A 27,051-nucleotide genomic window follows, 5' to 3' on the forward strand; every position below is an offset into this window, starting at 1 on the left:
GATGACTAACTTGGGCTGAGCCACATGTGGCTGACCATAGCGAATGCGTGGGAATGCCTTGAATGCCTTCGCGAGTCCCTTCCGCCCAACCCTCCGTCTGTTGATGCTTCTTTTTTTTTTCTCTGGACCTTTCCCAATTACCTGTCCCGCACATCTCACCTTCCAGGGGTCGCTCATTTCCCAGCTTTCTCGGTCTTCCCACGCGTCGAGTCCGTGAGTGACCCTTCCCGACTCTAGAGCGGTCCACCATCGCTCCCGTCCGCGACAACCAATCTGTCGATCAGCAATTGTCGAGGTGGACCTCGGTGGCCCCTGTTCAGTATCACTCGTACGGCCTGCGCGCCTATTGAGTTGTCCGTGTCATCGCTGGACGAAGGCCTGTTTATCCTTTGTAAGCTCCCACTCACTTCCTTGCTACCGCGACTTCGACATCTCGTTTGCCCAATATCAAAAGCCCTTTACCTTGCATTGCGATATCTTCATTTACCTCTATCCCACCCAATATTTTCACTTTGCTTCATCGCTTACACACTTATTCTTCAGTGACCTCCCTGCCACATCCGTCACGTCGCCATGCGCCACAATGCAAAACGCTCCCTCGAGGAGATTGTCAACAAGTCCGACTCAGATGACGAAGACTGGAGCGGTGGCGACGATCGCCCTGCTCGTCGCACCGCGCGCAAGTCCAAATCGAGCCCTCAAAAGAAGTCACGCCCCGCTAAGAAGCGCCAACGTCGTGCTTCTGATATCGTGTCCGATGATGCCAGTCTCAGTAGTGAGGAGCTTTCCAGCGTGGATGCGTCTGAGTCCGAGGAGGAAGATTCGGATGATCCCAATATCCCTCGCAATGCGCGAGGAACCGCACGTCGACGAGCCACCCAAAGCCGACCACTTTACGAAGAGCCATCCGATGACGAGGAGTCGCCTGCAGATGATGAGGACGAAGATGGGAAATCCGCGATTGTCCCACCAAGCCCGCTGAAAAGCACCATCGTCAAACTAAAAGTCCCACGTGCGGTTCTCCAAGAGGCACAGCTCAACAGCAGAAGGGTCACTCGCCGTACGCGCGGAGCTTCAGAAGATATGTATGCTTTGACAAATTCAGGTCACCACATGCAGACCGTCGAACGAGGTACTCTTAGTCCAGAGGCACAACTTGGACATGGCACCCGTCGATTCAGCCGAGCATCGAAGCAACCTGTGATCCACGAGGAGAGCATTGAGACGAGCGTTGTTCAAGAAGGCTCTTTAGAGATTCTAGAGAGTGATTTCCCCCAGAGTGGTGCTGAAGGCGATACAACAATGGCCAACGACGCAGACCAGGCCGATGTTGATATGGCTCATGATTCGGGCGTGGTCCCCGAATCAGAGAGTGAAGATGCTAAAATTGAAGATGATGATGAAGATGAGGACGACGAAGGTCCTATCACCCGCCGACGGAGCCGACCTACTCGCAACGAACATGAGGCAGAACCTGAGTCGGAGGAAAAACAGGAAGTTGAGCCGTCTGGTCGACCTCGCCGATCTGGTCGTAAGAAACCATCTCGAAGCTCACAGCAAAAAGGGGAAGAGAGTGACTTCGAGCCCGAGGAAGGTGACGGGGAGGAAGACGAGGATGATTCAGACTCTGTTCACTCCAGCGGCTCGCCTCGCAAGGGTAGCCGAGCTCTTGAGGAGGAAGAAAGTGTCGTTGGCCGTCGTCCTGGCCTGCGAAAGCGCCCCGAACGGTCACGTGGTACCTCTTACACTGCTGATGAGGCCGAAGAGCTTGCTGATGAGCTTGAAGACTTGAAGGGCTCTAGAAAGACCAGGCGCCAAGCTGTTGCGGAAAAAGTTATCTACGAAAAACCGACACGTACTCGCAAACATGTGGATTATCGTCTCTTCCGCCCGGAGATCATGTTCAACCCTGAGGAGAACGATCAAGATGGAGCGACTGAGTCTCCATCTCGCCGTGGGCGCGGCGGCGGTGGCGCCGGCTGGCAGCGCAACCTGCTCCCGACGTTTGGACCATTCGGCGGTGCTGGTCAATCGTCGATCCTTGGACCTCACGGTGCAGCTGCTACGACTGGAGGTGTGGACAGCGACAGCAGTGACGACGAAGGACAGGCCAAAATTAACGGGCTTGCACCTGGTGGTGGTATCCTTGCTCCTCAGGTTCATGCAGGCGATGCCCAAGGCCTCTCTGGCACACCTGCCAACTTCGGCAAAATCAAGGACAAGCAGTCCTTGGCCGATGCGGATCCACTTGGAGTTGATATGAATGTCAACTTTGACAGTGTGGGAGGTTTGCAAGGCCACATAGACCAGCTGAAAGAGATGGTTTCTCTTCCCTTGTTATATCCGGAGATCTTCCAACGCTTCCACATAACGCCTCCCCGGGGTGTCTTGTTCCATGGACCTCCTGGTACCGGAAAGACGCTTTTGGCTCGTGCCCTGGCAAATAGTGTGAGTTCAGAGGGTCGCAAGGTGACGTTTTACATGCGAAAGGGCGCAGATGCATTGAGCAAATGGGTTGGTGAGGCTGAGCGTCAACTGCGACTTTTGTTCGAAGAGGCTCGCAAGACTCAGCCTAGTATCATTTTTTTCGATGAGATCGATGGTAGGCAGCTCCTTCCTTTTGTCTATAGTCCTCTTTACTGACTCGACATCTCTAGGACTGGCTCCTGTCCGATCTAGCAAACAGGAACAAATCCATGCCTCAATTGTCTCAACTCTTCTGGCGCTGATGGATGGCATGGACGGTCGTGGTCAAGTGATTGTCATCGGTGCTACGAACCGGCCTGACTCTGTCGATCCTGCTCTTCGTCGTCCTGGTCGCTTCGATCGCGAATTCTACTTCCCATTGCCGAACCTTGATGGCCGACGTGCCATCCTCGACATTCATACCAAGGGCTGGGACCCTGCTCTCCCGAAGGATATCAAGGACGAGCTAGCCAAAATCACCAAAGGCTACGGAGGTGCTGACCTCCGAGCCCTTTGCACGGAAGCCGCTCTTAATGCAGTGCAGCGAAAATATCCCCAGATTTACAAGTCGGATAAGAAGCTCATCATTGATCCAAAGACCATCGATGTGATTCCCAAGGACTTCATGCTTGCAGTCAAGAAGATGGTTCCTTCCTCTGAACGTTCCACCGCATCTGGTGCATCCTCGTTGCCTCAAAACGTGGAGCCTCTGCTTCGCCGGTCTTTGATTCAAATTGAGTCTTCGCTTTCGGAGGTTCTCCCCCAGCGAAAGAAACTCACAGCACTCGAGGAAGCTCAATTCGAGGAACTCGACGACGGGAACGGATTCAAGCGAGAGCAAATGATCCAGGAATTCGATCGGTCGCGTGTCTTCCGACCACGTCTGCTTCTTCGAGGTGGACACGGAATGGGCCAGCAGTACCTTGCAGCCGCTCTGCTCCATCATTTCGAAGGGCTGCATGTTCAAGCATTCGATCTCCCTACTTTGCTCAGCGACTCCACGCGGTCACCCGAAGCAACGGTCATTCAGCTCTTCTCGGAAGTTAAGCGACACAAGCCCAGTGTAATTTACATCCCAAGTATCCAGACGTGGGCTGAGACGGTTGGTCCAGCTGTCATCTCTACATTCCTCGGTCTCCTGCAGTCAATACCTGCATCTGACCCAGTTTTGTTGCTCGGTGTCCTTGAGTCAACAGACGATGAGATGGATCCAGTTCTGCTGAAGAAGATGTTCGGATTCTCCAAGAAGAACTTGTTTGACATCCAAGCCCCGGATCACACTGCTCGCTATGAATTCTTCTCCAAGCTCGTCGAATACATCAAAACCCCTCCGGCTAACTTCCCCGACCCTGAGAATCGCAAGAAGCGCCAGCTCGAGGAATTAGAGGTCGCTCCACCCCCTCCCCCACAAGCTGAGGCGCAGATGACCAAGGAGCAACTAAAGGCTCAGAAGAAGAAGGATCGGCACATTCTCAACTGTCTGAAGATTCGCATCCAGCCGATCATGGAGCAGCTGAGGAAGTACAAGCGTTTCCGTTCTGGCGTGGTTGATGAAAACACCATTCGGTACTTGTGGGAGGAAGAGCACCCTGACATTGTGACTAGTGATTTACCTCCTGATCAGCAAGGGTTTGAGCGCCCATATGAGAAGGCTTTCGACAAGCACGGTGTGGTCGGTCTTCGCGAGGCTGCCACTGGTCGGTTCTTCTACAACCTGGACATCGTCATTATTGAGAAGCGCCTCTCGAATGGCTACTATAAGCGTCCCTCCGACTTTCTGGCCGATGTCAAGCGCATCGCAAAGGACGCTCGTCAATTAGGGGACGCTGAGAAAGCCATGCGAGCGAATGAGATGCTGGCGAACGTCGAAGTTGATATCGCTAACATCGATCTCACCGACCCTGTCCTCGTTGCAGAATGCGAAAATGTCTACCAGCGTGAACTTGCTCGTGAGAAGGCGGCAGCTGAGTGTGCTCGCGCCGAACAGAGTCAGCCTTCCCGACCTGGTACAGGAAATTTGCCACATGGGAATACCGAGTCCGGCCCGTCCACTGGACCTGTTCATCTAGGCGTACCTTCTTCTGACAATCAGGCCGCTGAACGTCCGTTCACCCCGACACGAGAATCGCATGTGAGCTTCACGAATGGTGATCACAACGGGTACCACAATGGTGGTGGGTCAGATCTCAACGAGAATGACCGTCATTTCCAGAGCAACGGCACTCATGGCGATGTTGATGGTGATGTTTTCATGTCCAACTCTGAGGGTCACTCTGGCAGCAAAGACACTGTGACCAGCTCGTTCGGTCCGTCCGCTCAGCCCAAGCCTGCTTACTCTCACACGGCACCATCTCAGCAGGTCCGCCGAGAGTCTGGTTTGTCGAGTTTCTCGCAGAAGGATCCAATGACACCAATGGCACCTGGATCTCAGCCCGCGGATTACATCAACGAGGCTTCTACTACACAGTCCACGTCTGAAAAGAAATCATCAGAGCAGCTATCCAACCACCATTACCAGAGGAGTCCTCATGTGTCCCGACTTGAATATCCCGATCTCACGCAATACCCCGATCGGATATCTCAGGAGGAACACCTGCCAGACACTCAGCAAGGAGGCAGCAGCCAACCTTCTCCCAAGTACCAGGCAGACGACAATGCCACCGTGCATGGTATCCAGTCCCAATCCAAGCCTCAGCCTCCTCTCTTCGGCGAGTCTGCCAAGCCAGCCGCCAGTGCTTCCGCCAACCTGCAACAATTGCTCAACGAGGAGCCAGCACCCGAGCTGATCATTGACCTCGGGTACGTTGATCATCTGCATGATCAACTCACCCAGCAGACCAGTGGGTGCTCGGTTGAGCAGCTAGAGCAAGTCGCCACCTGCCTGATGGACTACATATGGCGCAAGCGCGGCGAATGGGACCGCACTGCTGTTGCTAAAGGCCTTACCGATGAGTTTAACGCCGTTCTTGATGACATGCAAACCATGCAGGAGATCGGTCCCATCAGCCATAATACCAAGCAGCGGATGGGCAATCCCAGCTACTCTCAGTGATGGTCTCCACTCTCCCCTTCCTTCCCTAATTCCCTGTTAATATGTTGCAATCCTTTCTTTGTATCTGGTGGTTTCTGGTGGGCAAGGTGTTCGTTAGTACCCCTCATGTTTCGTCTTTCATTTCCATTCTTTTCTGGTATCTGTGGATGTGTGAATATTTCAAGCGCAATTGGAAATTTACGGGCATCATACGTACATCTAGAATCCAAAACAATCCGATTAAACCAAGTGCATGAGACATTGTAGAATTAATCCATTAACTCTGCATTTTCGAACTTCTATACTTCGCGTGAACATGTGACGTCGACCCACTAAAACACCTGGCCTTTGCGATTGTGGCCCTACGTCTTTGATACTTCTTCCACGATACCCTTCCAACCCAATTCTTGTTAGATCATGACCGGCTTTTGATCTGCTTGATTACATTCTTTTATCTCTCGGCGCTTCACTTCTCTATCTCGCTCCCTTTCGCACATTCACCACCGCAACAATGGTGGACTGGCTCAGTCTTGCCGTCCCCCTCGCCTACTTAGGTGTCCTAATCGGCTCGCTCGCTACCTTCTCCTCTCTATATCGAAAGCGCAAGGCCCGTATGTGATCTCATTACATTCGCAACTTCATATGACCCAATGCTTCAAATCACTGACCCTTACAACAGAGAAAGCTGCCTCCCTCGAGCCATGGTTCCCAGCACACCTCCAGCGCGACATCTATTTCTCCCTCATGCACCTTGATCCCTCCACCCAACAAACGGAAAAGAAACTCCCCGCCGTCCCCGAGTCAGTCTTGAAAGCCTCCCTCCTCCGTCGGGCAACGGAAGATATCCGCCGCGTCCTTGCCCTGCGCGCCCAGAAACAAGCTCTCTCCGTGCTTCTGCAACGTGGCAGTGTTGGCGACGACCTGTGGCAGCGCTTCCAGCGCGCTGAGAAAGAAATGGAAGAGGAGGTGAAGGACGTCGTTGCTGAGGCGAATGCCTATGTTCCGAACTGGGGCCAGGTTATCTTCCAGTCGGCTAATGAGATGATGAACAATGATCTTTACCGCAAGCGCATGGAGGAGCATCAATCTAAGTTGGCTGAGGAGAAGGCTTTTTGGGAGAAGAAGAAGGCTTCTATACAGGAGGGCTTTATGAAGGAGCTGGATGGGTCTGAGGGTGGTGCTGCTAAGGCAGAGAAGGCTCCTGAGGCCGCGCCAACGAGTGCGGCGCCGAGTGTGCAGAGTGATGAGGATGCGGTGCTTGTTGAGGCTGAGTCTGTGCATTCGCCGGGCAAGAAGAAGAAGGGCAAGGGAAAGAAATAGAAGTTGGACTTGTAAAATTATGTTGGGTTTTTATGGGTTGCTTGCAATGGGTTTTTCCTTCCGGATGGTGTTTTAATTATCTCCTTGGGATTGATGCATTTTAGGTTGATATCAAACCTTGCATATTTCGTAAACCTTTGTGAAGTCTTGATCTAAGAGGGACAAAGTACATTCCAATGGTGGTAAAAAGTAAATAATATACAGGCCCTGTTTACAGCGGGCTAAAGACTCTAAACGCCGCTTTATGCAAAAGTCCAACCCAATTCACAGCAGCTTGCTATCTTCCACCCCCAAAGCCGATCCAAGCTCAATCCCCGATACCTGCATCTCGTTCGCGGCCCGAGTCAGATTGCTTTCAATGCGCTCTGGACCCTGATTATCTGTCCGAGCCATCACGATCCGCAGTAAGCTGGACATGACTTCCACTTGGTAATCTTGTGCCTCGTGTGGATCAAGCTGCTCGAGGCTCAGCCCTTGTGCTTTGAGAGCCTGCTCCTTGCGATGACCTATCAATTCGAGCAGTCGGCCGACCTGAGCGATGCTTTCTTTGCTGCGAGGTGTCGAGGATAGGCGACGAAGACGGTGTTTCGGTGTTCCAGCCGGGACTCCGGCGAGGCGGGCAACTTGCAGGACGATCATGCGAGCTGTAGTCTCGTCAGGCGCAAAGCCGAAGACCGCTCGCATTGAATGGAGGGCAACAAGTGTACCTGGAAGATCCTTGGAGAGGCAGAAACAGCGCACGATCTGGTCATACAACTCTTTCGAGAACTGTTCGGAGGCAGTCTTTTGGGCGCGAGGAGGGAGTTGCGAGTACCACTGTACCATGTTTCCGTACAGCTCACGCGCAGATGGGAATCCGGAGTCGAAAGCCGTACGTCCCCGATCATATTGCAGCTTGGCGCAATCCCAGAGACACGCGTATGTTTCCAAGTCTGGTCGGATGGTTGTCGACATGACCTTAAACTTCGCCCATAATGAGCGAATATCTTGTTTGCGGAGTTCAGCGTAGAGGAGATGGTTCATGAAATAAGAATTGGGTTGAATGTGTGCGTCGCCGAGACATTTGACCAGGTACTTGACCATGTCATCGTCGCCTCGGCGGGTGTAGTGGAGAAGAAGAATGGAGAAGGTTTCAATGCCAGCGTGTGGGACCTCACGCTTCATGAACTTGGGAATCCGAGCAGCCTCGGCCTCGTTGTGCTTGACTTGAACCTGAGGAGTGGGTTCGACTGGCTGGAATCGTTTCCATACAGCGTCAATTCGGTGTTGAATCATAGACCACGCGAGTCGCTCTGCTTTGTCCCGCGCGCTTGCGTTTCCGTCACGAAGCCACCCAGCGATCAGACCGTTCAAATGCTTCGAGTCGGGTCGCACTCCTCGCTCATACATCAACTCAATCACTAGAGCAGCTGAATCAACCTCGCCCATTCCAATGAGCTTCTTCATCCAGCTGGCATAGAAAAATCGGTTCTGGAATCGACGAGGCAGCATTGTAAGTGCCGATAGAGAAACTTTATTAACAGCGTGCTCATCGATGCTTGATGCATGAAGATTCCCTGCTAAGCCAAGAGCCGCTTGATATACAGCTGTCGAGTCGTTGGCGGGATCCTGACCCGTCACCATCATGTCTTTGAAGATCGCGACTGCAGTGTCCAACCGTCCTGCGGTGAGAAGACCGATGCTCAGCTGATCATAATCCTCCATGGTCATGTCAGGGCCAAGCATCGTCTTCAATTGTAGGTATAATGCCCATGCTTTGACCTCTGCGTCCTTTCCGGGAATGCTGCCCCATGCCGTGATAACAGGAATGAGTACACGAGGCTGACGGGACTTGTCATTAGCCAAAAATGCGAGAGCGATGTCCTGAGCTCGTTGAGGATTGCTTTCAGCCGCAAAAAGTCGAACACCTTGCATCCAATACTCTTCAAGATCTTCTTTTTTCTGGGATAGCTCCGCTTGGTAAGACTCCCACTGCTCCAGTGCTTGTGTAGTAGCGCCGCCTTGATGTAAAGCATCGATATATGAAAGAATTTGGGGGGTGGCGAGGGGTCGGTCGACGGATCTGGCGTCTTCGGCGAGAGTTTGAAGGTGCGTAGATCGTGTGCTTTTCGACAGTTGTGCCGTGGCTTGTGATTCCCAGACAAGATCAAGGACATTGGGAGGAAGTGCGCCAATAAACCCCGGCATAGCCTGCTTGCACCGGCGATAAGACTTCCACACCTCTTGCCTCGTCCGTTCATCCGACTCGTTCTCTGTGAACTTTTGAAGTGCTCTTTTGAAACGTAACGCATAGGCCTGAGATTCCTGGTTCGTGGTCTTCGATGCCGGAGATGCCGAAGTGCGTTTGGCAATCAATTTGCGCCGTTCTCTGGCACTGTCTTGCCAATTCTCTTGTTCTAGTGCGAGGCCCTCAAACTCCTCCTTGAGCATATTGTCCAATTCGTCGTCGAACACCTCATCAAGAGACGGTTGTTTTTCTGCTGAGCCATGCTCTGCGTCGTATTTCCGTAGAGCCTCCAGGGCGATCTTTCGGTCATCTTCTGGCAATCCCAATATGAAAGGACTGTCGGGGGCGAACGGGCCTTTTTCCAAAATCTTGAGCTCTTGCTGAAGCTTCGTGAGCTCTTCCTCTACCTCCTCTCGCTCCTCATTGTCTTCGGCCTCGGGATCGATTTTCCGTCGTTTCTTGCTTCCGGGAGCGTCCTGTTCGAAGAAATTGACCTTATCGTTGGGCCCGCCGTAATCGAGTCGACGCGCCGTTACGGCGGAAAAGGCACGCCTAGAAACGGACGGGCCCGCATAGTAAGCTCCTCGAACAAGCTGGCGGAGCATATGGAGTTGGGTCGAGCATGAAGTGTTGAAGTCGCGAAGTTCGGAAAACCATTTAATCCACTTTTCGGGTCTAGCGTGGTTCCCGCTCCCGTTGAAGTCATCCCTCGACGCGCCTGTCAATTAAGACCAGCTATGGATCCCGACGGTCTAGAGGATGCTCTGGAGCTGGCCAGAGACAGGTCACAATACCAGGTAGGTACAGAGAACGTATTTGATTCTTCCTGGGAACTGACATCTTTCAGGGCGTGTACGTTTACCAGCCCGCAAAGTCTGGGAAAGCTGCGAGTGAACGCCCTTCGAAGCGTCGCAAGGTCTCATCTATCGGCAATGGAAGACAACATTCAGACGCGCATTGCTTCTTGCCATTGTTGGATGGAGAGGAGACAGCAGAGTGTGTGCAGCTGCGCCATGACACCTACAAACAGCTATGGTCCGAGCAGGAAGACAAGATTCAGGTAGGAGAGACCTTGGCATATAACAGCGGGATTTGCAGTCGCTAATCTGGGCCAATTGATAGGGAATTCTCGAGGATGTCGACGCCGGAGTCCTGGCAGACGTCTTGTCTTTTGTGAGAGAAACATCGCCACAAACGTATGGCCTCATCCAAGAAAGGAACACTCGAAATTGCGATCTAACCAGAAATTTTCAGGTGCAATGGATGTATACCCACAGCATTGGTAACCGTTGGGTCCAACGTGTCTTCGCTCAGTCGATTACTTTCACGCCTCAACGATCAATTGACAATGAGCGGCGAGGGTGGTGTTGTAGTACTAGAATCTGGCGACGCACCCAACCTCAAAACATCTCTGAAAAACATCATTCGAGCGGCTGTGACCAACACCGAAGGCAATGATGGATACCAGATTTTTCTCACGGACCGTTCTGTCTGTCTCTGCATCTCAAGCTTTATCTTGTCCATACTGACTAGCTCAAGGGACCCCGAATGCTCGGGTACGATTTGGACCTCCTTCATGATCATATCCAAAGAAAGGGAACCAAGAGACTGGTTCTTGCTCTGCGAGACAGCGAAGCCTTCGATCCAGGCCTACTCACTGATATGCTGTCACTGTTCAAGTAGGTCCAGCTCCTCGCATCTCAAATTCCCTGCTTATATTCCTTAGATCTTGGCTTGATCGTATCCCATTCACAGTCTTGCTTGGGATTTCAACCTCTGTGGAGCTATTTGAGAGTAGACTCCCGCGCTCATGTGTCGCCATGCTTCAGGGGAAGCACTTCGAGGTTCAAGAAGCAGGAAATTGTGTCGACCGCATCTATGCGGCCCTTCAGGCCGAACCGAGTGGGAACATTTGGCTTGGCCGCAATATCACTAACACTCTTTTTGAGAGAGCAAATGATTATTTCTTGACACCGGAAGCATTCAGTCGCATGGTCAAGGTAAGATCTTTGTCTAGGCGAATGCCCACTATCTAACACGATGCAGTACGCATACATGTCACACTTCTTTGCCAACCCCTTGTCCACGTTTTTGGCAGGCTCAGCGCCGTCAGTAATGTCTCGAGGCCGGTTTTGCGAAGCTATCAGAAACTTGCCCTCTTTCCGGATGTAAGCATTATATCCTGCTCTACTCTAGATCTTGTGGTCTGATAATTTGTCAGGTTTTGTGAGGATCTTGTTGAGAGCGGCTCTGGCAATGAAGTGCCCGCTTTGCTAGAGAATGACGAGCACTTATTCGAGCAGGCTCTTAGGCATTTTGAGGCAGGACAACGAAACATGCGACAAATCTTCCAGGCTGTTCGGCTCATTTATTCGTGTCTCCAACACACTCAGGGCTCGAAAAAGACCAGTTTCTCTGACCTCTCTGTCTACGCCCTTTCTGGAGAGCTGAGTGAGTCTCCAATCGTCGACGATATGCTGGCTATTGTGAGGGCTATAGACTCCGGAAAGCTAGGACAAATGTTTGAATCTTTGCCCAAAGAGATATTCGACCAAACACCTCTTGGCGAGATCGAGGCCGAATTTAGAGCTTTGCAAGAGAAATTTGCAGAGTTTGGCCCCATGCGCAGCGAATACAACATCAACAACTCCGTGGTAAAGACAACCGTTGTTCAGCAGCGTATCCAGCTCAGCAAAGGCAAAGCCAATCTTCCAGAGCAAGATATCGAGTACACGAAAGTCCTTGACCTCCTAATTGGCGCTCTGCAGGAGTATTTTGCAGAGACCTTGATCCCGCCTCAGGGTTTGTTCCTACATGAAGCCTTCCTCTTCGATCTACGCAATCCCTTGAAGGAAACATTTGGACCCCGCCCCCGCTTTGCCATTGAGCGTGCCCTGACAAGCCCCTTTGACTACTTGTATTCCTCACCTGATACCTCTGGGGCTAGAATATCTGCCAAGCAACCTGCTACGGCGATTTTGTATCAACTCTACCTCGAATCCGGTGTGCTGGTCAATGTACATGACTTGTGGAAGGCTTTCCATGGTGTTTTCGAGACCGACCAGGGCAAGAAGTGCGATGATCGCATCGTCATGACTTTATTCTACGGCGCTTTGTCGGATTTGAAATCCTTTGGCATTATCAAGAATAGCCGGAAGAAGACCGACCATCTTGTCAAGGTTGCATGGATGGGTTTGTAGGTCTCATACTGGTTACTTTCAATAGCATGACATTGATCAGCCCCTTGAATTTCCCTCAATGGAAGTGTGCAAGGTTAAGGACAATGCGAATATCAAATCCAATCATTTTCCGAATGCTAAGGGGTATCAAACTCATACAAGAAAAATATCATACAAAAAGCTGCGGTCCGAGCTGAAGCAGAGTCTGTGCGAGTTCAGGTGCAGAAGCCGGTAATCGACTTCACTCGTCTTGAACTGGTTGTTGGATGATATCGTCACGTCCAAGAGGCCGTCCACCTTCACTCAAAACCATAGCTTCCCTCCGTCGGCGACGAAGTGCTTGCTCTTCTGCGCTTCCTTCCTGGAATCTCCTTGTAGACTCTCGGAACGAAGGGCCGGCGGTATCTTCCCCGTCTACCATCCACACATCACTGTCATCGTCTTCGTCTTCGTCTTCATCATCCTGGTCATTCTCTTCGATCATACTGCCCATCAAGCCATGCTTCCGAAGTTGCTTGATTCCATCTGGATGCTGCGTCAAAGTCCCGAATATAGAGCTCATGACTGCGTCGTCAGACCACCATGTTTTCATAAGAATCACCACATCTTGTCGTCGGGATGGCTCGGTCAATGCACATGGGAATGGGTATCTGACGAGCCAGCGGCTAACGATGCCAGATTCCAACGCCGCTGGAACATTCTCTGGCAGCAAGATGTTCAAAATGTGAAGTGCTTTCTTTTCTCCGATAGGCCTGGTCTTGGGCAGGATAGGTGAATTTGTGGTAGACGTTTGTTCAGTGTGGTCGTCCAGGAAATTGCAAAGGCAGTTGATCAGCGCGGTGTATGTCGTAACGTCTCGAAGATGAGTGCAGACTGAGGTTCGAGAAACTGCATGATGTTAGCACTTTGCATGAGCTGCCGGCGAAGGAACGATGCATACGAGCTCTATTAGATACTAAGAAGTGGAGGGCAGTCAGGGCACGAGCCTGACGAACTTTATCCTTGCAATCTAGATCTTCTAGAAGCAAATTACGCGTTTCGCCCTTAGTAGACCTTTCAGATATTATGCGTAAAGCCCTGTCCGTGTGCATCAGTACATGTCCCGCATCAGTGGAGGCTGATCATACGCAGCTCGGAGGTCATGGCTCGTGCTCTCGGAGAGCTTGAGAAGGGTATCTAACTTGAGGACTGGATAAAATTAGTATTGATATAATGCAATGAGGTTATAGCTCTTACCATCCTCCGTTCCTTCGCTAATTATCTTATCTTCTCTATCGTTATGCTTGATCTCGGTCAAATCAACCACTTGGCGAAGGTCGCTGACAATGCCGCGCACGGCGAAGAACAGCGATATACCTAGAGACATTAGATACGTCCCGAGAAGAATTCCAGTGTAATATTTACCAAGACAGAGCCACAGCGCACCGTCCCCCGAAATAGGTGCCATGATGTTTGTCGTTGGAGACGAAGAGGTGCGGAGAGGTGCTTGGCAGAATCGCGATCGGCCGAGGCGGTGAACCTATTTTTTTCTGATCGCTTTTACTGCAGCAAAAAAATTCCACTCTCACGACAGTTCACAACAGCCAAAAAAATGCCGCCTTCTCAGCTGAAACAGCTGAAGGCTTCGCTCAAAGATAGCGGGGTGATTGCTCCCCAGCAATCCAAGAAGCAGAAGCGCCAAAATGCGAAGACCGGCGCCGCGGCGCAAAATCGGAACCAGCGCAATGCCGCTTTACAAGCCATTCGGGATCGGTTCAACCCTTTCGAGATTAAAGCGCCTGCCGGTCGCGCCAAATTTGAAGCGACTACTCGCGATTCAGGCTCGAAACCAGCTGCGCGCGCCCGTCCGGGTGTCACAAAATCTTTGGGTGAAGAAAGGGTATGTTGAGATTGCTTTCCACCTACTGCTACATTTTCATATCTGAGACCGTCAATAGCGCCGTGCCACCCTCCTCCAAGAGATGAATAGCCGTAACAAAGTCGGCGGACTTATTGATCGCCGTTTCGGTGAAAACGATCCGACTATGACCCCCGAGGAACGAGCCGCCGAACGATTTGCGCGAGAGAGTCAGAGAAAGATGCGCAAGGAATCCATGTTCAACCTTGAGGATGAGGAGGATGATTTCCAGTTTACGCACATGGGGCAGCCTTTGACTCTCGAAGGAGAGACGCTGAAGGACGATTTCGAGGCCGGCGACCTAAATGGTGAAGAATCGGACGAGGAATCTTCACGGAAACGGAAGCGTTATGTCGACGACGATGAAGACATGGGAATGGAGGAGGACATGGACATGGACAATGACTTTATCGATCATGGTGACGGAGACCAACCCGAGCGGAAGAAGTCCAAGGCAGAGGTGATGAAGGAAGTCATTGCCAAATCCAAGTTCTACAAGCACGAGCGACAGCAGGCCAAGGAGGACGACGAAGACCTTCGAGATGAGCTTGATAAGGAGCTCCCCGATCTCTTCGAGGCTCTTCGAGGCATGAAGAATCCCGGTAAGCCGGAGCCGGCCAAGCAAGATCTCGACGCCATGAACCCGGAACGTGCAGCCCTACTACAGGAACCAGAGAAGAACAAAACCGAAAGAGAGTACGATCAACGTCTCAAGCAACTGACATTCGACAAGCGGTCGGCGCCTACAGACCGTACGAAGACTGAAGAGGAGAAGGTGGAAGAGGAGGCTGCGCGACTGAAGAAGCTTGAACATGACCGGGTCCGCAGAATGCGCGGTGAAGTAGTCACCGATGACGAAGAGGAAGAATCCGATAAAGATTCGTTCATGCAGGACGACGAGGATGAAGAAATTGATGATGCGGAGGCTTTCGGCCTTCCCTCTTCCTCATACCAACCTCGTCCTGAATTGGCCGTAGAGGATGAAGACGATTTTGTCATTGATGATGACTTGGTCGAGACAAGGTCAAATGCTAGCCTCGACCTGGATGCAATCGACATGGAGGAGGAATCTTCAGAGGAAGAGGAAGTTGAGTCAGAGAATGAAGATGAGCTCATCAACGGAATGACACTGCCCACAACCAGTGCTTCAGGAGCCGCATCCACAGCCGTTGAAGTCAATCAAACCGCCGAGGGAAAGCTGGCTTTCACATACCCTTGTCCATCCACCCACGCAAGCTTCCTTGAGACTATCGAAGGTGTGCCGACCGAGGATGTTCCGACTGTCGTTCAGCGTATTCGTGCTCTGCATCACCCTCGCCTCCAGCCCGGTAACAAGGAAAAGCTTGGGAAATTCGCCGAGATCCTCGTTGAACATGTCTCCTATATGGCTAACGAGAGCGAGGAGCCTTCGTTTGCTGTGATCGAGAGCCTTCTGCGTCATATCCACTCTCTCGCCAAAACTCACCCATTAAACGTTGCCATGTCATTCCGCGCGCGTCTTCGCGAGATTACCACCGAGCGTCCCCTTAACCTTCTCCCTGGAGACGTGGCCATTCTTTCTGGCATCTCAACCGTCTTCCCCACTTCCGATCACTTCCACTCTGTCACCACGCCAGCTCATCTGTGCTTGGCTCGATTCTTGGGCCAGTGCTCGGTCAAAACAGTCTCCGACTTCGCGACCGGTGCATTCGCCACAACTTTGTGTCTCCAGTATCAAACAGATGCAAAGAGATACATGCCCGAGTTCATCAACTATACTCTCAATGCCCTTTGTAATCTTGCACCTACTGAGCCGACTTCGAAACTTGGTTTCTTCCCAGCCAGAAAATCCGAAGACTCTGTACGGCTCGCGCCGTCTAAGAAGGTCACCCCGCGCAAGCTGCAGTTCCGAGACATCATTGCATCAGCCTCCGACTCTGATGCGCAGGAAGAACTCAAGATTTCTCTTGTCACCACGTTTGTCTCTCTCCTCGGCGCTGCCTCTGACATTTGGTCGGAGAAGTCTGCCTTTACCGAGATCTTTACCCCCGTCCGTGAAGTTCTTCAGTACCTCCGCCAATCTTTCAAGAGCAAAGTCTTTGGCGCGGCCCGAGAGCCTATCCAGGCGGCCTTAGACAAGATTGATGCTCATCTTGCCAACGCTCGTCTCACTCGTCGCCCGTTGCTCCTCCACAATCACAAGCCCTTGGCTATCAAGTCGGCCATTCCCAAGTTCGAGGAGGACTTCAACCCGGACAAGCACTACGACCCGGACCGCGAGCGTGCCGAGTCCAACCGTCTCAAGAAGGAGTTCAAACGCGAGAAGAAGGGCGCTATGCGCGAATTGCGCAAGGATGCCAGCTTCATTGCCCGCGAGAAGCTTCGCGAGAAGAAGGAGCGCGATGCCGCTTACGAGCAGAAGTACAAGAGGCTTGTGGCCGAGATCCAGAGCGAAGAGGGCCAAGCTGCCAACGCTTACGAACGCGAGAGGAGAGCGCGCCAGGGCAAGCGGTAATCCCTTCACCCGTGTCGAGGTGGTTTGCCGCATCTCTGCATATCTCTCATGTCTTTTTTCTTTTGCATACATTCTGTCAGACTCGTATATATACTCTTCGATGCCCTTTATACAGGGCTGGTGCATGACCGGAATAAAAGTCGTTTGATGCGCATTATCAATTGGAGATTGCCTTCACGTTCTCCTTCAAATACTCATCTCCGTTTCTACGCCATGGTATGCCATGAACTAGTATACTTCTTCCCGGATCAAGCGACCGGAAGCATCGTGTTGAGCAACCCTCTCGGACAAGTCAGACTTTGGAACTTGAACGAATTGATGTGTGACGGTTCCATCGTCAAATTTTACGATCGTCTGTCTATACTCAAACCCTTTATACTTGGGAATGAAATCAATCCAAGGATAGTAGTAAACGTCACAAAGCGTAAGCCTGTCTAATCATTAGCCTTGAAATAAATAGCATGTTACCACGAATACATGAATTACGGAGCGATGTCAACCACCATATTGGTAAAGTACCAGAAACCGACATATCCACCATCTGCACCTCCTGTCGGGGGATACCCCGGTGCAACAAGCACATATAGGTTCGCCAGAAAGGCGCACGCCAGGGCCACATTCCAAGCTCTGTATTCGGGTCGGGGCAGATTGATAGATAGCCTTGCGGCGTCTCCGAATCATCAGAAGCTCAATTACCAAAGAAGATCAATTTGATCTTGGCGTTGGTTGCTCCGTAGGCTGAGGCTTCTGAGGTTCCTTCCCACGCATTGCGACAGTTCATCTCCAGGGATCTCTTACTCGTGTATGTCCTCCGAGAGCCACCAAGCCAGCGATCGAGATCCTTGAGTGGTGTTAGCAAGTCCCTTTGATTATTATTTTCACAATAGTCGATCATTGTGTCATACAGTAACAACGTAGCAATCTCGACGGTACCAAACCAAACGACGAATTGCAAGGACTATTTCGTACTTGTAGCGACCACATTACATTCTCAGCGCGCTGTTCTCATTGAGAGAGTGTTGACCAACCTATTAATGCAAGTGTACAAGCTGCAACGGCAACGCCCCTCCAACTGCCAAGTAGTATACGACGAACCAGCAATCCCAAACAAGCATTCGGCCAGAACAACGGAATCGCTGCTCCCAAGTGAGAAGAAGACCTGTTTCACCCGTGAATATCGTGAGGAAGAAGTAGTGTGGTTTCAGGAATGCTTGCTCAAGATAGAGGACTTCAGCGCCGGACCGACTGGGAAAACACGATGCCACTTTCAGGTAGAGCGATAGCGTGCTTTGGGACAGAAGGTATCCTATGAAACAGTATATCATGGTAAGGCCTACTGAGCACACACCGGAGAGAACACTGGGCGCTAGTTCAGTCATTTTGCTGGGTTTCTAGGCTAGAATAAATATATTCTCTGGGGGAAATATGTTTCCATGACCAATAGTCCAAAGCGGCTACACTCCTTTCTCAATGTCCAAGTCCTTCCAACCCGAGAAAAGCTCTCTTTACTTCCATGCATCTATTGATTCGATGCATCTTACAATGAAAAAAAAAAATACAGCAAAGCCATGTGAATGGATCTGGATAATTAGACTGCCTATATTAAAAGGCTACTGCCTCAAATACTCCCCAAGGCTAAGCAAATATTCACAACGCGTCCTCTGGTCCTGCGATACCGTCTCCATCTTAGTCTGGTTGGTCCGAATGAAGATCCGATGATATGTATCATTCGCACTACCCCAAGTTCCCCATTCTGGACTGGATGGAAACCGATACGTATTAGGGTTCAAAGACCGAACGAAGCTCGTCCAGTAGCCCTGCATTACGGGGACTATTCCTGCATTCGACGTATAATATGATGCTGGAGGCACCGTGCTCACGCCGTCCGGCCCCCAAATTGCATTCACCTCCACGGTGTGGGAGGTCCCCGTTCCGACTTCTTCCTCGTGTGGATCTAGAACTGCGAAGTGATAGTTCCAGCTGGATATGCCAGCGGAGGCATATGTGGAGGACATGTCGATGCCTGGGCAGATATAGCGGAGTTCGCCGTAGCCGGTGCTGGTTGGGGGCCAGTATGGGCCGGCATTGGGATAGGTTTTGGTTTGGTCCTTGGTGAGGTACATACTATTGAATTTGTCTAGTTGAGCTTCCGTGATGACGGGAAACTGGTTTTTGATGAATGTGTCGGCTTCAGCAGTGCTGGAAGTGTTTCTTGGGACGAAGATTGTGCCTTCGTTTGTGACATCGCCGAATATCACCGGCACTTTGATGAATTTGCCTTGATGAAATAGTTTCAAGGTATGATCTTGGACCAAATCGCCATCGATTGTTGGGCTGTAAAGGTATAAGGGATCTCCAGTTGCTCCTGGCAGTGGCGTTTTAATGTTTTGGTGTTGCAGGTCGATGATGTCGAGACTCCGTAGACATGCGAGAGTATTGTTGCTGTCGGTACAGCCCGTGTTTGTTGCCAGCTTGTTGTAGGCAAATTGGCTTTCTGACACATTGAGCATAGTCCCGAAGCTCTGGGATTCGGCTGCCGCGCCAATGAACAGTTCGTCATTTCGTCCTCCATAGGCAGAAAGATGCAAAGTCACCGAGGCTCCCCCGGCACTATCACCACCGATAACGACATGATTGGGATCTCCGCCAAACTACAAATACGTTAGAGAGTAGAGCAAGGAAACAAAGTAACACTAACCTTGCTGATATGATCTTGTACCCATTGAAGAGCCTGGCGTTGATCTTTGAGTCCGTTATTAAGGCTGGCACCTTGCTCGACTTCTTCGCCAGCAAGAAAACCGAATGGACCCACGCGATAGTTGAAAGTCACCACAATAATATTGTGGCCTGATGCTTCGACTAAGAAAGTACCATTATAATTGGGGTTTGAAAGCTCTGCGAAGCCACCGCCTTGGATGAAGAAATAGACCGGAAGGTTTCTTTCAGAGTTCACGGCGTCAGTTGGGGTATAAATATCCATGAAGAGACAGTCTTCCGACTGTGTATTCTCTACAGGTGAACCCGGACTTTTTGCCACGGGGATACAAATCGGGCCATGCTGATAAATGTCAACAAGGGGTTCTCGTCTCGGCATGATCTGGGAGAACTTACACGCGTGGCCTGTTGGGTTTCTTCTTTGAACGGTGGATCCTGGGGAGCTTCGAAGCGCAGATCACCTACAGGCGCCGCTGCATAGCGCATTCCAAGAAATTGGGATACACCATTTGAAAGCGAACTGCCTTCATAGCTAGAGTAGCTCAGGTGAACTACCGGGCCCTGTGCAGAAGCTAGCGATAAGAGAAAGAAGTGATAGAGATTCATGATCTTCGTGGACAAGGTCTGACCTTGCCGAGAGGGAAACAGAGCGCAGGTTTTGAACAGATCTTCCGGGTTCAGAAGAACAGCCGACAGTCAGGCCAGACCCCTGCAATGGGCTCTTGGCCTGAATACCGAAGGGCCATATTGGAATGCGCGCCCCTCGCACGCAGCAGGGCAGAAAGTGTATTTTTGGCTCAATTGGAGAGATCCACTGCGGCTTCCCCGCAACTTAATCGGCGCCTGGCTCATTTCGGGAACTTGACTCTGTCATCCATCATGTCGTCCGACGAGGAGGACTATATGTCCATGGTGATCGAGGAGCCTAAGCAGAAGGAGACATTCACACAAAGAAAAAAGCGCGAGCAGCGAGAGGTGGGTTTCCCTTGGGAGGTGTTCCTTTTTTGAGAAAAGAAAAATCCCACTGACCGCCCTTGCAGGCCGAAGCTCGAGGAAAAGTCCTTTCGAAAGCCGAACGTGCAGCTGAAGACGCGCGTCGCCGAGATGAAGCTCTGGCTACTAGTACCCTGGATCCCTCTAACAAGGGCTTTAAGATGATGGCCAAGCTAGGCTTCAAGCCCGGCCAATCGCTCGGAAAACGCGACACAGACACCAACACCGACACGAAAGTCTCCGGCCCTGACGAAACCAAGACACGCTCGGAACCGCTGAATCTTGTTTTCAAAGAGAACCGTGGTGGAATTGGATTAGATACCGAGAAGAAACGAAAAATCCGCGAGGAGGCAGAGGAAGCAATCAAGAAGATCAAGCACGAGGAAGGCGATTACAGGGATCGCGTCCGCGAGGAACGCGAATTGAAGCGAACTGAGGCGCAAATACGAGCTGCACAGAAGGTTGCTGAGAGGCTGGATGCAGAGGCCGAAGAGGATACTGGGAGGGACGGCCATAACGACGAAGATGAGCCCTCAGATGATAAAGACTTGGGACTCAGCGATGCGCCGAAGCCTAAGCGCTTTAAACTCACCTCGCAGGTCAATGTTCTCTACCGCGGCCTTGTTCGTGAGCGCGAGGAACGAGAACGTGATAATCAGGCCCGTCATGCTCTGATGCATTCCCTGCCGTCGTCTTTCTTCCCAAGCCAGAAACTCCCTGGATACGACGATGTCGATCTTGAGAGGGACGACAAGCAAGCCCTTGGCGATACGCTCGGACCGTACACCGCTGCTGTTGAGCAAGAGCTTGAAGAAGAAGATCCGGAGCTGGACGCGTTCAATGCATTAGATCCAGCCGAGAGACTACATAGATTGGTGATCTATCTCCGTGACACATATCGGTATTGTTTCTGGTGCAAATACCGCTACGAGACTGATGTGGAGCTTGAGGGCTGTCCCGGCTTGACTGAAGAAGATCATGATTGATCTACTGCATCTTCCCCCTCCCTTTCCTGTTTGTACAGTATGCCTTACGAATTATAGAAACGAATTGATTTGGTCTGAACTATCGCGTGTGCTCTTCGATGACACTATTCATTATCAATATGCAAATTTGACTCGGGTCATCATAGTATACACAAACATCCTTGGTATCATAAAATAGGTCCACACTGACATTAGCCGCCTCTCTGCCGAGAACAAGCAAGATCTTTTCGAGTCTCAACTCTCGAGGGTTCCAGTCCCGACGCACTGCGCCGATTATGCAGCAGCAAGTGTTGGAATAAGAAGAAAAAAGGAGGTTATAAAGAATAATGAAAGGAAAAAAAGAAAGGGAGAAAGAGTAAAAGACGGGCAAAATTCGATCTAATTCAGTTGAGGCTTCCCATGAGCTCCTCCAACGACCGATTTTTGCACTTCATCAGAGCCTGATGGCAGCCTTCACAGATGCGCAAGCAACAGAATACACAACGGTGACGGATCTCTCGGTCAAACTTGAGACAGGTCATGCACGGTATCGGGCACCACACGTTCTGTGCCACGGGCATGTTGCGATGCTCCTGGAAGCAAGCCAAGTGACCTTTGTTCAACGGCGCCGCGACAGGCTCAACTTCCAAAGGCGGCGTATCAATTCGAGCTTGCTCACCGCTAGACACCGGTTCCAAAGGAGTTCCAGAGCCATCGGGAGTTGGAATGAAGTCTTCCAGTGGTGTCAAATCTTCGTTGTCTTCTGCTGCAGGCAGGGAGAGCATGACCGGGGGTGCAGACTGGGTGAATTGGGATTGAGACGGCTCTTGCGGGTATGGCTGCATTTGCGACTGCGACATTGTCGGTTCTGGTTGCGTGCGACGCTCGGACTTCACTGGAGGTAACGGCTGCATTTGGGAAGCTTGCTGGAGCTCAGACTGGGCTTCGGGAGGCGGCGCAGGTTCAACAATAGCCGGCGCGGGGGGGTCTTAGGCCCTGTGATGTAGGGGATGTCTGGTTTGGACGCGCATTACTCCCCACCTCTCGACGGGCTGGGTCATGGGTTGTCATCCGCGGTGGGGGAGGTAATTGATCCCTGGGGATCGCAGGTAGTTCCGTGCTTGGAGGAGGGGCAGCTTTCGACAGCGGGGCAAAGAAACCCCCGGACGGAGGAGTAGAGATTGGATCCTCTTCGGGAGTGCGGGATTCGTTGGATTTCTTGCCGGAGAAGGAGAACTGGGATCTGGCAGCGACGGTACCATTTTTCATCGCCGCTAGAGAAGGAATGCGAAGACCGCGAGGGCGCTTCTCAGAATCGAAGATAGCCATAGCAAATCCAAACTGAAAAAACACTAAAAATAAATCGGTGTTGAAGGCGCGGTGAGCACCGGGTATAGCGAGATTATCGACGCCACAATTTGATTAGTGACGATCTTGATCTTTGTGGATCTCCGCGCACTGCCGAAGGACTCGTGCTACGAAAGGCGTCCAGAGGGAAGACAAAGGACAAAGACTTGGGGGGAAGCGAAAAGAGAGGCACGGCGGAAAAGAAGAAGGGAAAAAAAAAACAAAAGAAAGAGAAAGTGCCATAGAAACAAGAGCTTCGGTGTAATCTTAATTTGGGAGGATCGCAGCAAGTTTTTGTCGCTGTCCCTGAATCCACTTCGAATCTCAGACTCTCAGCGCCCCCCCCCAAACGTGAACTGGTCGGATCAATGGTCCCTGGTCGAGCTCATGGCAAAGTTGATTTCCATGCTCAATGATCGCATTGCCGATGCTCTATCAGTCGACCAGGGCGCGGAAATTTCACCGAGGAATTCGATTTCATCATCCCCGGTCATAGGTTTCAAGGAATGGACACGAGGTTTCTATGCCCGTGGAGTCAGGGCCCGTTGCGATTTGTGTCATCTTTCCCCTCTCGGGTGGAGACGATTGGACCCATCACAAAGTTCGCCAGAGAGCGCTAGATTAAATAGATCGTGTATGGTTCCAAGATCAGGCCTGGTTTGGACTTGGATTGGAGGTGAACACCCCTGAACCCGGGACTTGCAGACTTTAACTTGGTCTTATCGGCATTCCCTGATATGAAATTCAGGATCGTCGGACTTGGCCGTCACGGCATTTCACACCGCGTCATCTCCATTCATAGTCTACTGGCCTACTTTGTACACGAATGCTGTCTTGGATAAGGGTCTCAGCCAATTTCACTATTGTACCTTAGTTTTCAGGATCATTCACGGGCATATACGATCGGCGCTCTCGCGCAGCCTGATTCTCGATTAGCCGCTGCGTCTTTCCACACCAAGCAAAAACCTTACCTCGAGATACCGCTCGATCCACGGCTTCAAAATAGCCCAAACTAGCAGGCCACCTGTAGCAAAAATGAAAATAAAAACTACTGCTTCGTCCTTTCGTGAGTCGCGCTCTATTTGCGAGGAGTGGGTTAGTTCTGCATTTTGGGCTCAATGTCATGGCAAGAACCAGAACCAGTTGTAAGGTGATTTGATGCTGTAGGGAAATATCACATACGGAAGCAAGTGGTGAAGACGTCATCCTCCTTCGCCCCTTTGCATGTCGGGAGCTCGTAGTCCAGACAGAACTTGCGATTGCAGTCGTTGCAGCTAAGAGCTTTGTATTGTGCTGCGCGCTTGGTCAAAGTGTGGTCGTCAACGATCTCAGCTCCGGCTTTGAAGGCGTCTAAGGCGCGTTTGTGGAGGTGCAGGACATTGTCAAAGGTGGATGAGGATGTCCCGGACTTGGCAGGGTCGAGAGGGATGATCGTGCTATTAGAGAAACAGGTACACTTGCAAAATGAGGTCGGTGCTATATTCAGAGGTACTAGATTAGCTTCTTACGCCAGCAGTGATGGTGATGGTAATGGATTCGATCGGCAGCTGCTCGGGCGAGTTCAATCGGTGAGCGTTTTACTTACTAGAAGCCGCGGTGAAGGAAGCTAGGGAAAATAAGGCAAGGATGAGCAGGGTAATTTGCGCTCTACTGCTCTGAAAGCCCCATGCAAGCTGCATCTTGACGCTTGTCTCAATGTTCTTGACTTTCCGTAACGCGCCGGCAACTCTAATGACGAGGCCTATCGCGGTTATCAATCCGCACGTGATATACAGACCGCCATTGGCTCCACCTGAGAACAGGGCATTCGTGATCAAGACGCACAAAATCAAAATAATTTCCACAACAGCCCGGGTGGTCTAGTGGTATGATTCGCGCTTAGGGTTTGACCTAAGCACTCCTGCGCGAGGTCCCGCGTTCGATCCGCGGCTCGGGCCTGTTACGTTTTTTATCACTTTTACCAATTGAATACATTTCCAGTGAAATTTCTTTGGTTCTGGGATGGTGTCGTGAGCGCAAAGGAGGTAGGGATTTGTGATGATACTGTTGATTTTTTTCTAATTGTTTGATTATCTGATGAACAAGACCTCGTGAAACTAACTTTGCAACGATCACCGGGCTTTAGTATTTCAAACTTAAATTCTATGATTTTTAAGCTACGCTTTCTGGTGTGTGTATATATAACGACGAGCCTGGACCAAAACCCGGATATGTATCATCTCCATATTGAGTAGCTTCTATTTAAACATTGTGGATGGTGTTCAGCATAGACCCAGCCTGGCTAGCCCCGGAGGGCTTGTCTTATACGTAGACCTGACCATTTGGCTCCTGACCATTTGGCTCCTAGTCCATTCAAACCGCTCAAATTCTATGCAAGATTATGTTCTATTCCTTAACAACACAGTACCTATGTATAGGTGATGGAGGTATATCCAAAAAGGCTTGACTAATTATGACCTGCCCTTCATTCCCTTCTTCCGGTTCTCTCTCTGTCTTTGCTCCTTGGCTGCGTCACGCCGCCTCTTCTTCCAGGCACGGTTGTTGTCACCCCGGTTATCCCAGAACCACTTAGCAAACTCGGTCTCGTCTTTGGGAGCTCCACTATCACGAGCTTTGGAGACTGGGGTATCAATTGGTGAGTCCTCGTCTTCCTCCTCATCGTTCTCATTCCAATTTAAACGTCGGTTGACCATACTAGTGTCTGGAGTAGGAGCCGCGCTTCGCAAGCCTCGATCTTGCAAGTCCCTTTTGGTGAAGGGTGTGAAAGGGGTCTGAGGCTCCGGAATCTGGGGCTCATCCTCTGATTCAAAGTCGTCGGCACCGAAGAAGCTGAAACCAGCATTGACCTTCGGCACGGGTTCTTGTTCAGCGGCCGAGGCGGGGGCGGGCCGCTTGAAAAGTGCTTCAAGAGGATGGATCTCTTTTGGAGAAGACTCGTCTGCATCCCTGGCAGCCTCGCAGGCCGCCTCGGGTCCTTCGGAGTCCGCATTGTCACTGTCGACCGCATTGGCCTTGGGAGGCTCCTCAGTCTCTTTGGAAAGCTGCAATTGCTTCGATGTCTCCTCATCGGAAGAGTCAGATGAGTCGTCAGAAGAGCTGTCCGCCTCACTCTCAGAGTTCGAGCTCTCATCAGAGCCACTCGAAGATGTATAGTCCTCAGATTCCTCCGAAGGCTCAGGAGTCTTCTCCTTAGGGATTATCTTCTTCTTCGGCTTCTTCTCTTTGGTACCGGGGACCTGACCCGGTCGGTAATTGTCCTTCCGAGTCTTTTCGCTGGCAGACTCCTTCACAGCGCCCGCAGAATCTACCCATCCCTTTTCTTCGTCAAATGTAGTCGTGGGCGGAACATCCTCTCCCGCCGAGCGCAGGAAGCTGGGCTGGGTGTAAGTTTTGGCGAATTCGTGGACTACTGTTTCTCGAGAAGACTTCTTCTTTTTCTTGGCCTTCTTGTCTTCCACATCGACAGACAACCGATTGGGTGGAAGAGTGGTTCGAAAGAGACACTCGGACTTTTCAGTGTATTTGGACTTGAGTTGCGGTTTTTCTTTCTTGGCGTCCTTGCTCTTCTTTTCTGATCTGCGCTTTTCCTTCTTGGAGGGCTCGGTCCAGCCACGCTTGACCTTGCGGTCCGAGGGAAGTTCGTAGCCGTCGATCACCTCGTCCTCGACATCCTTTGATTTGCGCTTCTTCGACTTCTTCTTCTCCTCTGCAGGAACTTCGACAGCTTCCTCTTCGTCTCTCTGCCTCTTTGAAGGCCGGGCATGGTCAACTTTAAATTTCTTGCCCTTCAAGATCGAACCATTGAGCTTCTTCTTAATTTTCTCGGCGTCCATTGTCGGCAAGGTTACGTAGCCGTAATTGTTTTCGGGGAAGGTGGGAATGGTGTGGAACGAAATGTCGGTGGCCGATTGACGGAGGGAAGGAGGTAGAACTGATGGGAGAAGTTCGGGAGTGAAAGGAACGATGTGGAGTCTTGTTTTTTCTTCGATCATTGTAGAAAGGCCATATCCGATTGCATTGGTGGAAGTGGGAATTTTGCTGGGCGACAAAAAGACCGAGCTGCACCTTTTTTTTTTCTTCTCCGCAGACAACAGATGTGTCTTGTCACCGCCTTCCTTTTCGGTCCAGCATGTCAAGCAGTGATGAGCGTTCAGCCAAGACACTACTCACCCTACGTGTAGTAATAGGGTCAATCTCCAGCTAGCTTGTGTCAGGAGCCCCTATGAACCAACCGAAATCCCCACCGAGGATCTTCCAAAGCTCGGGTTCACAGGGCTGATGTAATTCAGCAGATGACCCGGCGATGACGGGACAGTCGTGGCACACGACGTGGGCCAGACCCGCGGATAAACGGCCAGGGCAGAGTCCCTTATATTGAAATAGCGTTCTTTTAACTAAGTCGGGGCCCATCCGCCAC

General features: G+C 51.2%; 13 protein-coding genes across 13 annotated transcripts; 5 read left to right on the forward strand and 8 right to left on the reverse strand.

The window, feature by feature from the left end:
* Positions 1 to 573: 573 nt before the first annotated feature.
* Positions 574 to 5,518, forward strand: N7477_003036 (chromatin segregase YTA7; the record flags this gene model as incomplete). Its single annotated transcript, XM_056964699.1, has 2 exons — positions 574 to 2,602; positions 2,658 to 5,518. The coding sequence occupies 2 exons, from the start codon at positions 574 to 576 to the stop codon at positions 5,516 to 5,518; spliced, it is 4,890 nt and encodes a 1,629-aa protein (XP_056824652.1).
* Positions 5,519 to 6,008: 490 nt separating this feature from the next.
* On the forward strand, positions 6,009 to 6,817 carry N7477_003037 (Sec63 complex subunit SEC66; the record flags this gene model as incomplete). Its single annotated transcript, XM_056964700.1, has 2 exons — positions 6,009 to 6,108; positions 6,177 to 6,817. The coding sequence occupies 2 exons, from the start codon at positions 6,009 to 6,011 to the stop codon at positions 6,815 to 6,817; spliced, it is 741 nt and encodes a 246-aa protein (XP_056824653.1).
* A 264-nt stretch (positions 6,818 to 7,081) lies between these two features.
* N7477_003038 (pentatricopeptide repeat protein) lies at positions 7,082 to 9,649 on the reverse strand (the record flags this gene model as incomplete). The annotated part of the gene is made up of 1 exon (XM_056964701.1): positions 7,082 to 9,649. The coding sequence occupies one exon, from the start codon at positions 9,647 to 9,649 to the stop codon at positions 7,082 to 7,084; it is 2,568 nt and encodes an 855-aa protein (XP_056824654.1).
* A 132-nt stretch (positions 9,650 to 9,781) lies between these two features.
* Positions 9,782 to 12,244, forward strand: N7477_003039 (uncharacterized protein; the record flags this gene model as incomplete). The annotated part of the gene is made up of 8 exons (XM_056964702.1): positions 9,782 to 9,841; positions 9,892 to 10,104; positions 10,167 to 10,240; positions 10,299 to 10,533; positions 10,584 to 10,723; positions 10,771 to 11,044; positions 11,091 to 11,212; positions 11,266 to 12,244. 8 exons carry the CDS (start codon positions 9,782 to 9,784, stop codon positions 12,242 to 12,244), a joined length of 2,097 nt encoding a protein of 698 aa, XP_056824655.1.
* A 220-nt stretch (positions 12,245 to 12,464) lies between these two features.
* Positions 12,465 to 13,670, reverse strand: N7477_003040 (uncharacterized protein; the record flags this gene model as incomplete). The annotated part of the gene is made up of 5 exons (XM_056964703.1): positions 12,465 to 13,111; positions 13,164 to 13,300; positions 13,351 to 13,411; positions 13,460 to 13,579; positions 13,628 to 13,670. 5 exons carry the CDS (start codon positions 13,668 to 13,670, stop codon positions 12,465 to 12,467), a joined length of 1,008 nt encoding a protein of 335 aa, XP_056824656.1.
* Positions 13,671 to 13,814: 144 nt separating this feature from the next.
* Positions 13,815 to 16,614, forward strand: N7477_003041 (snoRNA-binding rRNA-processing protein NOP14; the record flags this gene model as incomplete). Its single annotated transcript, XM_056964704.1, has 2 exons — positions 13,815 to 14,102; positions 14,161 to 16,614. 2 exons carry the CDS (start codon positions 13,815 to 13,817, stop codon positions 16,612 to 16,614), a joined length of 2,742 nt encoding a protein of 913 aa, XP_056824657.1.
* Positions 16,615 to 16,842: 228 nt separating this feature from the next.
* N7477_003042 (high affinity methionine permease) lies at positions 16,843 to 17,093 on the reverse strand (the record flags this gene model as incomplete). The annotated part of the gene is made up of 2 exons (XM_056964705.1): positions 16,843 to 17,044; positions 17,083 to 17,093. The coding sequence occupies 2 exons, from the start codon at positions 17,091 to 17,093 to the stop codon at positions 16,843 to 16,845; spliced, it is 213 nt and encodes a 70-aa protein (XP_056824658.1).
* Positions 17,094 to 17,096: 3 nt separating this feature from the next.
* Positions 17,097 to 17,993, reverse strand: N7477_003043 (uncharacterized protein; the record flags this gene model as incomplete). Its single annotated transcript, XM_056964706.1, has 3 exons — positions 17,097 to 17,284; positions 17,311 to 17,572; positions 17,661 to 17,993. 3 exons carry the CDS (start codon positions 17,991 to 17,993, stop codon positions 17,097 to 17,099), a joined length of 783 nt encoding a protein of 260 aa, XP_056824659.1.
* A 231-nt stretch (positions 17,994 to 18,224) lies between these two features.
* Positions 18,225 to 19,935, reverse strand: N7477_003044 (uncharacterized protein; the record flags this gene model as incomplete). Its single annotated transcript, XM_056964707.1, has 3 exons — positions 18,225 to 19,265; positions 19,313 to 19,672; positions 19,726 to 19,935. The coding sequence occupies 3 exons, from the start codon at positions 19,933 to 19,935 to the stop codon at positions 18,225 to 18,227; spliced, it is 1,611 nt and encodes a 536-aa protein (XP_056824660.1).
* A 273-nt stretch (positions 19,936 to 20,208) lies between these two features.
* Positions 20,209 to 21,308, forward strand: N7477_003045 (putative G-patch domain protein; the record flags this gene model as incomplete). The annotated part of the gene is made up of 2 exons (XM_056964708.1): positions 20,209 to 20,304; positions 20,370 to 21,308. 2 exons carry the CDS (start codon positions 20,209 to 20,211, stop codon positions 21,306 to 21,308), a joined length of 1,035 nt encoding a protein of 344 aa, XP_056824661.1.
* A 383-nt stretch (positions 21,309 to 21,691) lies between these two features.
* N7477_003046 (uncharacterized protein) lies at positions 21,692 to 22,616 on the reverse strand (the record flags this gene model as incomplete). The annotated part of the gene is made up of 2 exons (XM_056964709.1): positions 21,692 to 22,275; positions 22,322 to 22,616. 2 exons carry the CDS (start codon positions 22,614 to 22,616, stop codon positions 21,692 to 21,694), a joined length of 879 nt encoding a protein of 292 aa, XP_056824662.1.
* Positions 22,617 to 23,504: 888 nt separating this feature from the next.
* On the reverse strand, positions 23,505 to 24,313 carry N7477_003047 (uncharacterized protein; the record flags this gene model as incomplete). The annotated part of the gene is made up of 4 exons (XM_056964710.1): positions 23,505 to 23,555; positions 23,606 to 23,712; positions 23,817 to 24,110; positions 24,220 to 24,313. 4 exons carry the CDS (start codon positions 24,311 to 24,313, stop codon positions 23,505 to 23,507), a joined length of 546 nt encoding a protein of 181 aa, XP_056824663.1.
* A 771-nt stretch (positions 24,314 to 25,084) lies between these two features.
* Positions 25,085 to 26,626, reverse strand: N7477_003048 (uncharacterized protein; the record flags this gene model as incomplete). The annotated part of the gene is made up of 1 exon (XM_056964711.1): positions 25,085 to 26,626. One exon carries the CDS (start codon positions 26,624 to 26,626, stop codon positions 25,085 to 25,087), a length of 1,542 nt encoding a protein of 513 aa, XP_056824664.1.
* Positions 26,627 to 27,051: the final 425 nt, after the last annotated feature.

This window comes from Penicillium maclennaniae (genome assembly GCF_028827695.1).
Source record: "Penicillium maclennaniae strain IBT 15551 chromosome Unknown utg000003l:1.0-5670915.0:1.0-5674809.0, whole genome shotgun sequence".
Classification (NCBI taxonomy): domain Eukaryota; kingdom Fungi; phylum Ascomycota; class Eurotiomycetes; order Eurotiales; family Aspergillaceae; genus Penicillium; species Penicillium maclennaniae.